We start from the raw sequence: 15000 nt of genomic DNA, 5'->3' as shown, positions 1-15000 counted from the left end.
GTGGTTGTGTTGTGTGCAGCGTGTGTCCGTTCGCATCTCTCATATTAACAGGAGTGTGTGTTGGTGACGTGGGCGGTGACTCTCCACAAGTGGGTTAGAAGCTAATCGGATGCTGACAAACTCTGGTCTCCCAGCGCTGTGTATGTGTGTGTGTATGTTTGTGCGTGTGGGTGTGTGTGTGCGTGGCTCTGAAGGAATTAGACAGCCAGCTTTTTATAGACCTTCCGTCCTGCTTTGTCTCTCTCTGTCTCTCTCTCTCTCCCTGGTAGTCAGGGCTTTCCCTGATTTAGTGCAGGGATTTAAAAAAAAAAGTAGCTGGTGAAAAGGAGGAGGAGTTTGAGAGAAGGAGGGAACGAGGGAGTGAGAGAGTGAGCTATCAACACCCAGCCGGCTTCTCAGTCGAAAGCGAAAGCAACAGAAAGAGAGAGTTTCTAGGCGAGGTCTGTCCGCAGTACTGTGGTCGGAGGTGGTTTAGCGGTGTGTGTGTGTGTGTGTGTGTGTGTTGAGACAGAGGACACACACTCTTTGGGGACATCCAGGTGTTCCCCAGCGGCCATTCAGGGAAATCCGACTTGTCCTGATAGACTTTCAGCAGAAGACTGAAGCTGATCAGCACTGCTCAGGTACTGCATATGTGGATCCTTTCTTCATGTTTTGAATGCTGTGTGATTGGCTGCTTTATCTGTGTTCTGTGATTGGCCAGTTTTACAATAGTGTTTATGGAAGTCTTTGCAGAATTGGGAAGATTGGTGTTTATTTGGTACTTTGTGTACTGAGCATGTTGGCTAGTTTAATGCGTTTATTGATTTATTTGTGTGTTTTGGATTGCTGCGTGATTGGTCAACTCTTCAAAACAGTTGGACAGTTTAGCAGTTTTATTTATTTATTTTAAGACATTTCTTGGGTTTCTGGTTGTTGTCCTTTTAAAACAAGTTATATGACTATGCCAGTTTAGTTGTTGTTTTAGTTTTTATTTATTTATTTATTTTTGATTTATTCATTTAATAATAATAATAATAATAATAATAATAATAATAATAATAATAATTATTATTATTATTATTATTATTATTATTATTATTTTGTTGTTTTTATTATTAATATTACTATTGTAGTTGTTTTTATTATTATTATTTATTAATATTGTTATTAGTATTATTATTATTGCTATTATTATTGTTGTTGTTGTTTTTATTATTGTTGTTTTTATTATTATTATTGTTTTTATCATTATTATTGTTATTAATATTGTTTTTATTATTATTGTTGTTTTATTATTGTTATTGTTTTTATTATTATTATTATTATTGTTGTTTTTATTAATATTGTTGTTTTTGTTGTTGTTGTTGTTGTTGTTATAGTTATTATTATTATTGTAATAATTATATTATTGTTGTTAGTAATATAGTTGTTGTTGTTGTTGTATAATGCAATTGTTTTGGTCAACTTTAATAGTTTATCTTTATATTTTTGTTAAATAAAGTATATGTTTGTTTTATTTAGTATATTTATTCTTAATAAATTAGTTTTATTTGTTGTTGATGTTTAAAATGTTGTCAGGTTTGTTTGTTTATTTGCCCAGCTGAACAGTTTGGTATGTTGTCTCAACTTTGCATTATTTATTTATTAATATAGCTTGATAGATTGTATACGTTTGGATTGTTACATTTCATTTCCATTATTTTTTTTATTGACGCATTAATTAACCTGATTGTCATTTATTTATTTTTATTTTTTGTTTTAGTACACTGAAAAAAATGATTTCTACAAAATTCATGAATTAATTAATTCTCTTTTCAGCTTAGTCCCTTTATTACTCGTTGCAAACAGTTTATATGCGTTGAATTTAATCAAACAGATTAAATTTAGTAATGTTCAACCTAATTTGTTTGGTTAAATTCAGCCCAAATAAATTGTTTACAACGACTTAACTTAAAAGATTTTGTAAATCTAAGGAATCACCTTCGAATCTTTTTTTCAGTGTAGTTCAACATGTTTGGTTCACTTCATGCGTGTCTTTTAAATGTTCTGTGGTGTCCATCATGTTGTTCTTGTGTCAGGATTAGCGTAGGTTAGCTTATTGTCGATTAGTACAGCAAGGTCATGAGTCTCTCCTGTCTGCTCTAGCGGTTAATAGTCTTATCAAGGCGGCCTACTTTAAAACTGGCCAGTGACAGAACAATGCTGTACATGCTCTTTTAGTTTTCAGTTTTTATCATCATTAAAGACTCTAAAAGTCTAACGTTCTGCTGGGACATGGGGGAAGTTTGGCCTCATCCACCTGAAGCCTGAATAACTCAACTCGGGGTCATTGGAAATACATGCTTTAGCCTACATATTATATAAATCAAACCACTAAAACATACTTGAACACATCTGACCGCAGTTTGTAGGTAAAATGAACACTCGGGCAGTATGACGGTACCAGCTTTTGTATCTTTTCACACTAATAATATTTACAGGAACATGTTATTGATGAGTAAAGGATTTTTTTTTGTAAAGTTCTTTCTACAACACCAAATAAAATACCACAAAACAACTTAAAACGGCCCATCTATGATTTGTAATGGATTATATTTGTGTCACCTATCTATCTCCATATGGACAACTTTTCTGGCATGAACACTTTGCTCAGTAGCTCACTTTGTACTTTGTGTTTTTTATAACAATGAGTATAAAAGCCATGTAAAATCAAGGTAAATATATGTGATCGCAGTGATTTTTTTTCTTCTTTTATGTTTGCCTATGAAAACACTATTGGTTGGGTGTAGGAAAGGGTTTAGCTCAGGGTTTCACTAGCTGATCTCTATGACAAGTTACCTCTTCTTGAAGGACGTTAACTGAAACGTGCAACAAACATATTTTAGATTCGCAAAACTGTAGACAGCGCCCTCTAGTGCAATTGTCATCTGAAACGTGCAACAAAATGTACCCTAAGTAACATATTTTAGATTTACTATAGTATACACAGCGCCCTCTAGTGGATTTGTAATCAGAAACGTGTAAGAAAACGTACGACAAGCTGTGTATTTCAGATTCGCAAAACTGTAGACAGCGCCCTCTAGTGGAATTGTCATCTGAAACGTGCAACAAAATGTACCCCGAGTAACATATTTCAGATTTGCAGAACTATAGACCGAGCTTTCTAGTGTATTTGTAATCCGAAACGTGCAAGAAAACATACCCTGAGTAATGTATTTCTGATTTGCTAAACTGTTGACAGAACCCTTTAGTGGATTTGTCATCTGAAATGTACAACAAAACGTATCCTAAGTAACATATTTCAAATTTACAATAATACACAAAGCGCCCTCTAGTGGATTTGTAATCAGAAACGTACAGGAAAACGTACCACAAGCAATGGATTTCAAATTCGCAAAACTGTAGACAGCGCCCTCTAGTGGATTTGTCATCTGAAATGTACAACAAAACGTATCCTAAGTAACATATTTCAAATTTACAATAATACACACAGCGCCCTCTAGTGGATTTGTAATCTGAAACGTACAGGAAAACGTACCACAAGCAATGGATTTCAAATTCGCAAAACTGTAGACAGCACCCTCTAGTGGATTTGTAATCTGAAATGTACAACAAAATGTACCCTGAGTAATGTATTTCCAATTCGCTAAACTGTAGACGGCGAACTCTGCTGCATTTGTCCCATGATGCGTGTAACATAACAAACCCTTAGTCTGTGGCATGTATTTCCAGTGAGCCTGGGTTGGAATAAGTGATGGTTTAAATGGAGAGGATCCGAGCTGAATGGATGAACGGTTATGTAACACAGTCAAAGAAGGACGCAGTGCTGCACACCTGGCTTGAGACGGCTAGTTTACATTAACACCAGAGAGACAAACGGCCCCCATTAGTGGTGAAAGTATTGTTAGCTTGGTCTCATGCCTCGGCGCGTGTGTTTGTTTGGGTAAGGAAGTTTGTTTACGGGCTGTGAGATGGAAGTTGGCATTTGATGAGCCGCAGCTGAAGCATCATATGGATGAACAGACAGAGAGAAATAGAAGAAACTCTCAGCATTAACACAGGTGAGGATACTTGTCAAAGTAGGGTTCAGTGGTAATGTTGATGTGGCAGGTTCGTTTAGTGGTTTGAAAGGCCAATTTAGAGGGATAGTTCACCCAAAAATTAAAGTTCTGTCATGTTTATTCACCCTTTACTCTATGAGATTTGTTTTCTTGTTAAACACACGAGAAGATAATCTGAAGAAAAACCTGTAGCCATTGATTAATAGGAAAAACAGATACTATGGAAGTCAATGTTTACAACATTTTTCAAAGTATCTTCTTTTGTGTTCTTATTGTAAAGTTTTTCCTTATTATTTCTATATTTATTTACTATTGCTTTATTGATCTCTTGGTGAATGTTGGACATTCCATTTTATTAAGTGATGTACAATTTCAAACAGTGTATAGTGTAAATATTACGTTTCTGTTCCCAATTTTAATCAATTTATAGTGTTGAATGCTTTGGAATGAACTTATTATTATGGTATAAATCAAATGATATACATTGTGTAGAAATAAAAGATGCACAAGTGTATAGAGGCGAGAGGAATCATGTGAAACTGAGGTAAACGAGGTAAAGATGAAGGAGAGATGCATGATTGTGGCTTAATTCTCAGTATCGCTCGTCTCACCGTGTGTTTTGGCGTATTAGATTACATAACACTGCCTCCAGCCGGGCTGCGATCAGAGCGGGAAAACACAGAAAACTACTCGCAATCGCACACACACATACGGCTGTTATGACAGTCTGTAACTTGTCACATAGCTTTGGCTGACAGTCTGAAGCGCCAGGCAGCTTGACACACACTCATACACACATGTACACAAACACACACTCCTCTACAATGAAATCAGCCAACAGAACGGTTGCAATCCAACCAGTGTTTCCTTCATCCTGATTTTTAAAAATGCAGGAGCAGCACAGTGATTTCAGAACGTGGATCATTTTTTGGGGGCTATTATTAACCTCCTGCTCTATGAAGGTGGAGGAGTTTCTGACTGGAACCAGGCTCAAAAATGAACACTCCTGTAAGGGAAGTATTGGGAAATGTGAATGAACAGTCATTCCTTGAAGATGCAGGTGAGCAGGTGAAATCATTTTACTGAAGAAAACACCTGTTGTGACGATCATTGACAGAAAATGTTGCGCATCAGTTTTACCAGTTTCACAATCAAGGTAGATTTATCTGTAAATAGTTCGTAATGTTTCGAATAATTCCATTTAAAAGCTCATTTTGTATTAAAGTTACTAAATTAGTAGTGTAATACATTTGTGATTTTATTTAAATTGTGCCAAATATATTTTAATATAAGATTTTTTTAATATGTACTTTAAGATTTTACCTTAATTCATAAATTATATTTTATAAAAATTGTTTTGGCACCACTTTCATATTTTATTCAACTGAATATTTAATAAAATGGCAATAATAATAATAATAATAATAATAATAATAATAATAATAGTACCTAATATATCTTGACACTTTCATATTTTATTAAACTTAATATTTAAGATAATGTCAGTACTACTACTACTAGTAATAATAACAACAACAACAACAACAATGATAATAATAATAATAATAGTACCTAATATAACTTGACACTTTAATATTTTATTAAACTTGATATTTAATATAGTGGTAATAATAATAATAATAATAATATTAATAATAATGATAATAATAATATTAATAATAATGATGATGATAATAATAATAATAATAATAATAATAATAATAATAATGATAATAGTGCCTTATTTAACTTGACACTTTAATATTTTATTAAACTTGATATTTACTATATTGTTAATAATAATAATAATAATAATAATAATAATAATAATAATAATAATAATAATAATAATAATAGTACCTAATATAACTTGACACTTTCATATTTTATTAAACTTGATATTTAATATAGTGGTAATAATAATAATAATAATAATAATAATAATGATGATGATGATAATAATAATAATAATAATAATAATAATAATAATAATATTAATGATAATAGTACCTTATTTAACTTGACACTTTAATATTTTATTAAACTTGATATTTACTATATTGTTAATAATAATAATAATAATAAAAATAATAATAATAATAATAATAATAATAGTAGTACCTAATATAACTTGACACTTTCATATTTTATTAAACTTAATGTTTAATATAATGTCAATAATAATAATAATAATAATAAACAACAACAACAATAATAATAATAGTACCTAATATAACTTGACACTTTAATATTTTATTAAACTTGATATTTAATATAGTGTTAATAATAATAATAATAATAATAATAATAATAATAATAATAATAATAATAATAATAATAATAATACCTAATATAACTTGACACTTTAATATTTTATTAAACTTGATATTCACTATAGTGTTAATAATAATAATAATAATAATAATAATAATAATAATACCTAATATAACTTGACACTTTAATATTTTATTAAACTTGATATTCACTATAGTGTTAATAATAATAATAGTACCTAATATAACTTGACACTTTATTATTTTATTAAACTTGATATTCACTATAGTGTTAATAATAATAATAATAATAATAATAGTACCTAATATAACTTGACACTTTATTATTTTATTAAACTTGATATTCACTATAGTGTTAATAATAATAATAATAATAATAATAATAATAATAATAGTACCTAATATAACTTGACACTTTATTATTTTATTAAACTTGTTATTTAATATAATGTTAGTAATGATAATAATAAATATCGTGCAGCCATAATCCCTGCATAAAAATATTTATAGAACTTAATCTGCATCAGGCGAGAGCTGCAGAAAGCAGATGCAGGTCAGTCTGTTATCTTAGGAGGGTTTTCTGTGTCCGAGAGCTGGAAGGGTGTAAAGTTGAGCTGAAGCAGCCAAAGGGGCTTTAGTTTTTAGGCCTTTTAGTTAATCACATACAGACAGAAGAGCCCAGAGGATCGGAAAACCCCCGTCACCACTGACAACACAACAGCAACAATACTGTTACTCATGCTTTGCTTTAAGAAACTTTGCTATGTAACTCTGCGGCGTTCCAGACATGAAGGACTCCTCCAGTTCAGGAGAGGTGTGATCTTACTGTACTGGGCACATGAAGGTACTTTTGTTTTTGTTTTTTTGGATGACAATAAAACTAAATGTCTCAATAGATTTACAGTACAGCACAGACATGAATCATTTCTAGAGAACGCAAATCAAAGTCACTCAAATCCCCTTTCCTCCCTATTCTGATGCTCTGTTTGAACTGCAGAAGATCACCTTGACCATGTCTACATGCCTAAATGAGTTGCTGCCATGTGATTGGCTGATTAGATATTCGCATTAATGAGCAGTTGGACAGGTGTACCTAATAAAGTGGCCGGTTAGTGTATATGTATAAAAAAAAACTCCCCCTTCCCTCAGGGGCGCCCCCAAGGGGTGGCCAGGGGTGGCCACGGCCACCCCTCAGTAAACTCTGGCCACCCCTTTGGCCACCCCAATATAATTTTGCTGTTGACATTATTGATTTAAATGAACTTATAAATTCCCAATATTTAAATAAATAAATAAATAAAATGCAGTCACTAAATTATTGTTGGTGTTACTGACGTAGCTCTCCCCCTCTGGTTCAATGCTGGTGAAAGCAAACTGACGCATGCGCGGAGAAAACCATTCCCGCGCGTCTCACGCACTCCTGTGTGAATCCCGGTTGGTTGTTTGCATGCCCGTCGACAAAATAGGCACCGCTCATGCGCCGTGAAACCGGAGTAACAGCCTTTTGTGCAGAGGTGTCGGCACGCAGCGAGTTTTGAAAGTCGACTAAAGTTTATACAAAATGATGATGATGATGATGTTACTTTCACCAAGCATGCCTTTAAAGCAGAAAGGAGGGATAATGAGTCAGGGAGGTAAGACTTCATAACATGATTTCTCAGCCATGATCTGGTCTAAGACCACAGATAATTCTATAATACATTTTTTGTATTCTTTAGAATTGTCATAATTAATTTTCATGCAAAAGGTTTCTTAAGTGATCTTGGCATATCACTCCAGTTGTTGTTTTCCAGTAATATTTAGGATTGATTTCTGTTATTTATTTAGAATAATAATTGTATATTAATATTAATTGTATTTATTTAGAATAAATATAAATAAATTGTTATATTTATTAAATAACAAATCTAACAATTCAAGAGAGGTGGGGGTGTATAGGGTGGTTCGCCCAGGGTGTCATTTAAACTAGAACCACCACTACCCTCTCTGATCGTCGTTGACAGCACACACACACCTTCAATAGACAGCAATGGCTATTTAATATTTACCTTAAGCTACAGTATATCAATAGAAGAAGCTGCATTAAATGGCTCAAAAAGCAATATGAATAAATAATATTATTAGGTATAGTGAGTGTATATATAGTAATGCCTTTTGTTCAGCTCGTTCATCTGTTTGGGTAATTAATAAACCCATTATTCTTTCATTCATTTTCTTTTCGGCTTAGTCCCTTTATTTATCCAGGGTCACCACAGCAGAATGAACCGCCAACTTATCTAGCACATTTTTACACAGTGGATGCCCTTCCAGCTGCAACCCATCACTGGGAATAATAAACACATTGATCTTAATTAATTTTAGACATGGCATATACCGTATGATGTACAATAAAAGCACGTAAAAAAAGAAGTTATTTATACAGTATATGAAAAGTGTTTTTAAACTAAACATAGATTTTTTTTGGTTTGACCATGTACTTGCTGAATTAATTTAAGGAATAAATTGCAATATTTCAAGAAGAATTAATTAAATGAATAAAAACTACATTAGTTCATTTACCAGAAACAAAAATATAACATTACACTGAATTCATTATTTTTTGTGTGCCACCCCAAGATTTGGTGCGGCCTCTTCTGGCCACCCCTAAGAAAATTTTCTGGGGGCGCCACTGCCTTCCCTACTCTAGAACTTAATCCTTTGAACACACACACTTTCTTTGTATAATTAGCACTTGTTGTGTGTATTGCCTCTTCTTGTTGAATCGCTAAATGCTGAATTCAATGAGTAAAAAAATAATATATTTAGAAAAATTGCATGTAAACATTATGCAGGACTTGTTACTGAATAATAATTAGTAGAAACTGCTACAAACAGTGTGTTGTAAAGCCTTAGCAGTGTTTATACTAACAGATACCCTCCCATCTGTTTCCTACAGCGGCGCTTGGGGAATTTCATAACATGTTTAATTCAGGTTAGCCAGCAGCACTAAGTCAGCGAGTGAATTCCATGAATGAACGCTAACCAGCCTGTCCTAATGAGCTCTGGAGGATTAGCATGTTCTCTGTACCCGTGACCCACGCCGGATCCCCTCAGTCATCCTGCCTTGTCATAATTCCTGTTGACTTGGCTAAATCCATTTAGCGGGGAAGTCAGGAATTCTCCTCTGCATTAGCGGCGGCGCGGCGGTAGTTGTGGATGAGAGATTAATGGGGTTTGGAGGAGGTGGAGAGTGACACTAGATCACAGCGTTTTACTAGAAAACAGTGTTTTACGAAGCGGATGCCCTTCCAGCTGCAACCTATCACTGGGAAACACACTCATTCACACACATACACTACAGACAATTTAGCTTAGCCAATTCACCTGTACCTGACTTGTGGGGGAAACCGGAGCACCCGGAGGAAACCCAGGCCAACACAATCTGTTAAAATAGTTGGGTCAAAAATACCCCAACAAATAACCCAACTATAGGCTATTATAGCACCTTCCCAACTATGGGTTATTTTAAGCCAATGCATTGGGTTATTTAGATTTAATGTTATTTTTTCATTCTGGTATTACTATTATTACTAGTACTACTTTTAATTTTATAATTATGACTGTGTAAATAAACAACATACAGGATTCAAAAATATTGAAAAATTTCTTTTTTTCATTACATTTTAGTTCCAGACACTTTTGTTAAAATAAATCAAGAATCGCAATTAATGAAGAAACAGAACAAAGTACAGCCAGTTATAAACTGTGCAAGCAGAAAATCCTGTGCTGATGAAGCGGAATATGGAGCTCTGTGTGCTGTAGAGAGTGTCCAGCAGCTGCAGCAGGCTTCACTCAGTGTCCACACTGTACAATTCATTTTAAACACATCTTAACGGTTCTAAAAGATGGTCTTAGATGGTGAAACAGATATAAAAACACAGCTCGGAGAGGTAATTTGGTAAAAGAAAAACAATATTATTGTGTTATAGCTTAAATAAACTTAAATAAACGCAAAAACAACATTAACAAGCGTATTCATACAGCTGTTCTGTGTCAGTTAAATCAGTTGACTGTTTTTAACCCAACTGGTTGAGTTATTAAATAAATAATCAAATAAAGGTTAAAAATAACCCCGCAAAGCACCAAATATTTAACTCAACTACTTAAGTTATTAGTTAATAATCTAATAAAGGTTAAAAAAAAACACCAAATATTAAACTCAACTAGTTGAGTTATTGGTTAATAATCTAATAAAGGTTGAAAATAACCCAACAAAGCACCAAATATTTAACTCAACTAGTTGAGTTATTAGTTAATAATCTAATAAAGGTTAAAATAACCCAACAAAGCACCAAATATTCAACTCAACTAGTTGAGTTATTAGTTAATATTCTAATAAAGGTTAAAATAACCCAACAAAGCACCAAATATTCAACTCAACTAGTTGAGTTATTAGTTAATAATCTAATAAAGGTAAAAAATAAAAACACCCAATATTTAACTCAACTTGTTGAGTTATAAGTTAATAATCTAATGAAGGTTAAAAATAAAAACACCAAATATTTAACTCAACTTGTTGAGTTATTAGTTAATAATCCAATAAAGGGTAAAAATAACCCAACAAAGCACCAAATATTCAACTCAACTAGTTGAGTTATTAGTTAATAATCTAATAAAGGTAAAAAATAAAAACACCCAATATTTAACTCAACTTGTTGAGTTATAAGTTAATAATCTAATGAAGGTTAAAAATAAAAACACCAAATATTTAACTCAACTTGTTGAGTTATTAGTTAATAATCTAATAAAGGGTAAAAATAACCCAACAAAGCACCAAATATTCAACTCAACTAGTTGAGTTATTAGTTAATAATCTAATAAAGGTAAAAATAACCCAACAAAGCACCAAATATTCAACTTAACTAGTTGAGTTATTAGTTAATAATCTAATAAAGGTTGAAAATAAAAACACCAAATATTTAACTCAACTTGTTGTGTTATTAGTTAATAATCTAATAAAGGTAAAAATAAAAACACCAAATATTTAACTCAACTTGTTGAGTTATTAGTTAATAATCTAATAAAGGTTAAAAATAACCCAACAAAGCACCAAATATGTTTAACTCAGCCATTGGGTTAAATAAATAACTCAACGTTTTTTAGAGTGCAGGGAAAATACATACAAACTCCACACAGCGACACCAACTGACCCAGCTGGGGCTCGAACCAGCGACCTTAATGCTATGAGGCGATTGTGCTACCCACTGCGCCACCGTGCTGCCCCCGGCCCAGCTTATGACTCAATATTGCAGATCTGCTGTTATCTATGTGTGAGACGTGCCAGTCTGTGTTGTGTGCTTGCTGTTTCAGCCAAAACAAGAAGCGAAAAGCAAAACTGCAAAGCATTCTCCGCTGAAAGCCAGCTGATGTGTTTTCACCGCATTAAACCGTGTGTCTATAAGCCGTCGAGTAATTACCGTAAATGGCAGGCCAGTCTTCAGAAGAATGCATTGCCCTTTTCTCCTTTTCATACGGTAATATTAATTTTTGATGAGAGATTCTTCTCTAGAAGCAGGGCTAAAAAAGCGAGCGGCATAAAGGATGCGAGTGAATGTGCTTTTGTGTGTGTGTGTGTGTGTGTGTGTGATACAGTGGCGATGACAGCTGCATTCGACTTCTCGCACCGAGCGCCTCTGAAAGGGAACGCTGATGGAAGAGTTCTAGGCCTTTTCTCTTTCTTATTCTTCACACTGTCCCTTTGTCACATTCAGATCGCTCGTAGATTCATATGCAAAGAGACTCTTAGAGTAAAGCAAGATTCAGTCAGAGAGAGAGAGAGACGGACGTTTCCTTGCTAAATGTGTGTTAAACAGGTATGCTCATTTCTACAGTGTGTAAAGTACATAGATGTAGTAATTCTTAATATCACAACTTAGCAAAGAAACAATAACATGACACAACATGCCGACGGTCGGCTGCTGGGCTTCGTTGGGTTAACGTCGGAGCTCGTTGGCTCAATTCAGCTGAGGAGAGCGATTTGATTGGTTGTTCAGCAATGAATCAGAGCTCTTGCAAGTAAACAATTCAAGTCAAGGAGGAACACAAATCAGTGGCATAGTGCACTACTTTTTAGGGTTATAGGGTCAGGCACTAATATTATTTCATTTATTTATTTATTTATCAACATTTATTTATTATTACTTTAAAATCTTTTATCTGTAGTGTTTTTGTTGTAAGGGTTATTATTATTTGTTTTAGGGTTAGGCACTATTATTATTTCATTTATTTATTAATCTTCATTTGTTTATTATTATTTTAAAATCTTTTATCTGCAGTGTTTTTGTTGTAAGGGTTATTATTATTTGTCTTAGGGTTAGGCACTATTATTATTTCATTTATTTATTAATCTTCATTTGTTTATTATTATTGTACAATCTTTTATCTGTAGTGTTTTTGTTGTTAGGGCTCTTATTATTTGTCTTAGGGTTAGGCACTGTTATTATTTTATGTATTTATCTTCATTTATGTATTGTTTATTTAATAATTATTAATGTTATATTTTAATTTAAGTCTTTTATCTGTAGTATTTTTGTTGTGAGGGTTATTATTGTTTCTCTTAGGCACTTGTATTATTTTATTTATTATTATATTTATCTTTATTTATTTATTATTACTTTAAAATCTTTTATCTTTAGTGTTTTGCTGTTAAGTTTATTATTATTTCACTTAGGGTTTGGCACTATTATTATTTCATTCATTCATTTATTTATTATTATTTTAAAATCTTTTATCTTTAGTGTTTTTGTTGTTAAGGTTATTATTATTTCACTAAGGCTTAGGGATTATTATTATTTCATTTATTTACTTATCTTCATTTATGTATTATTAAATTTAAAATATTTCATCTTTAGTGTTTTTGTTGTAAGGGTTATTATTATTATTTCTCTTGTGTTATTATATGCACTTATATTATTTTATTTATTTTTCTTCAATTGTTTTTTACAATTTCAGTTATTTATTTATTATTTTAAAATCATGAATGTTTTTGTTGTTAGGGTTATTATTATTTCACTAAGGCACTATTATTATTTTATTTATCTTCATTTATTCATTATTATTTTAAAATCTTTTATCTTTAGTGTTTTGTTGTTAAGGTTATAATTACTTCACTTAGGGTTTGGCACTATTATTATTTCATTCATTCATTTATTCTTTTAAAATCTTTTATCTTTAGTGTTTTTGTTGTTATTATTATTTCACTTGGGGTTAGGCACTAATATTATTTTGTTTAATTAATTAATTTATTCATTTATTTATTTACTGGTTAAAAAATTTATCTTGTCTGTATAGTGTTTTTGTTGTTAGAGTTTTTATTATTATTTTACTTTGGGGTTGGCACTATTATTTCATTTATTTGTTTAAAAAAATCTGTAATGCTTTTGTTGTAAGGGTTATTTTTCCCTAAGGCTTAGGCACTATTACTTTATTTATTTATTTATTTATTTATTTATTTATTTATTTATTTATTTATTTATTAATTTATTTATTTATTCATTCATTTATATATTTATTTATTATTTTAAAACCTTTTGTCTATAGTGATTTTGTTATTAAGGTTAGGCATTGTTATTATTTCATTTGTTTAGTTATCGTTATTTATTTACAATTATTTTTTAAGTCTTTTATCTATAGTGATTTTGTTGTTAAGGTTAGGCATTGTTATTATTTCATTTATTTATCTTCATTTATTTATAATTATTTTTTAAGTCTTTTATCGTTAGTGTTTTTGTTGTTGTTTTTGTGTGTTCTTGGAGCTTTTGTTTTGTAATATATTCTAAAAATGCATTAAGAAAAACATGAAACTAAAACTTTTATGAAGCATTAATGCCAGTTACATAAATATTCCTTTTCATTTTAGTTGACCATTTGATTACCTGATTGACTATTGCTATATTTAATATAAATAAATAAATGATAAAGTTAAATAATGCTATAAAAGTATACATTTTTAGTCTGTTAATCAATAATAATCAATAAAACTGGTAACACTTTACAGTAGGCAGTACAGTACATTGTATTGTGCGAACATCAGTAATGAACGTTACATTTATTCCAATATTTATTCGTCTCTCTTAATGCTCGTTAATGAAAATAAGGTCATTCATTGTTAGTTACTAATGTTAACAAGCACAGCATTCAATTTTAATATTAATTATCATACATTACTGGTACATGTTAGTAATTGCACCAATAATTATGTTAGTAATTAACTAATGAAACTGTACTGTAAAATGTTGCCAATAAAACTTTCGTAAATCCTAAATTTGGTTTTGATTGTCGGATCTGATGCAGAATATGGGCTGGTTATCTCTGCTGTATGTTATCAAGGTCTGCCCGATCAAAGGTTTGCTTTAGTGACATTTGTGGCGTTGGTTTACACACCTCCATCAACATCTAAGAGTATTTTTACCTAACCCGTGATAAGTAAAAAAAAAAAGTCCCCCAAAATAAAAACATTTTAAAAGTGGAGCACAGGGGATTTCCTATGTTAGTTTTCACACTTGCGTTTATATTTATTAGCATGTCGCCTGAATGAGAATGTGATGTGTGTGATTTGTAAACTTTTATTAACACACGCAAAAGTGTTTCCAGAATGATCATGGCTCAGAGCTGCTCGTTTCCGA

The 15000-nt window shown here is 31.7% G+C and overlaps 1 protein-coding gene across 8 annotated transcripts in view; it reads left to right on the top strand.

Annotated features, from left to right (window-relative positions):
- hivep1 (HIVEP zinc finger 1) overlaps positions 1–15000 on the top strand; it is a 102434-nt gene that overhangs the window by 44951 nt on the left and 42483 nt on the right. For 2 of the 8 annotated variants that reach the window (XM_073931370.1, XM_073931374.1), the window contains exon 1: positions 398–623. The exons of 4 other annotated variants lie outside the window; for them this stretch is intronic. Coding sequence is in view for 2 of the 4 variants with exons in the window: in XM_021468248.3 (XP_021323923.1) it covers positions 3998–4043 (46 nt within the window). In the remaining 2 variants the exon portion in view is untranslated. Of the gene's footprint in view, positions 1–397; positions 624–3362; positions 4044–15000 lie in introns of those variants that run through there. 2 more of the 8 variants (XM_021468248.3, XM_021468251.3) reach the window with 1 other exon arrangement.

The sequence above is a fragment of the Danio rerio genome, chromosome 19, assembly GCF_049306965.1.
Source record: "Danio rerio strain Tuebingen ecotype United States chromosome 19, GRCz12tu, whole genome shotgun sequence".
Classification (NCBI taxonomy): Eukaryota; Metazoa; Chordata; class Actinopteri; order Cypriniformes; family Danionidae; genus Danio; species Danio rerio.
This window is presented reverse-complemented; position numbering and strand designations above follow the sequence as displayed.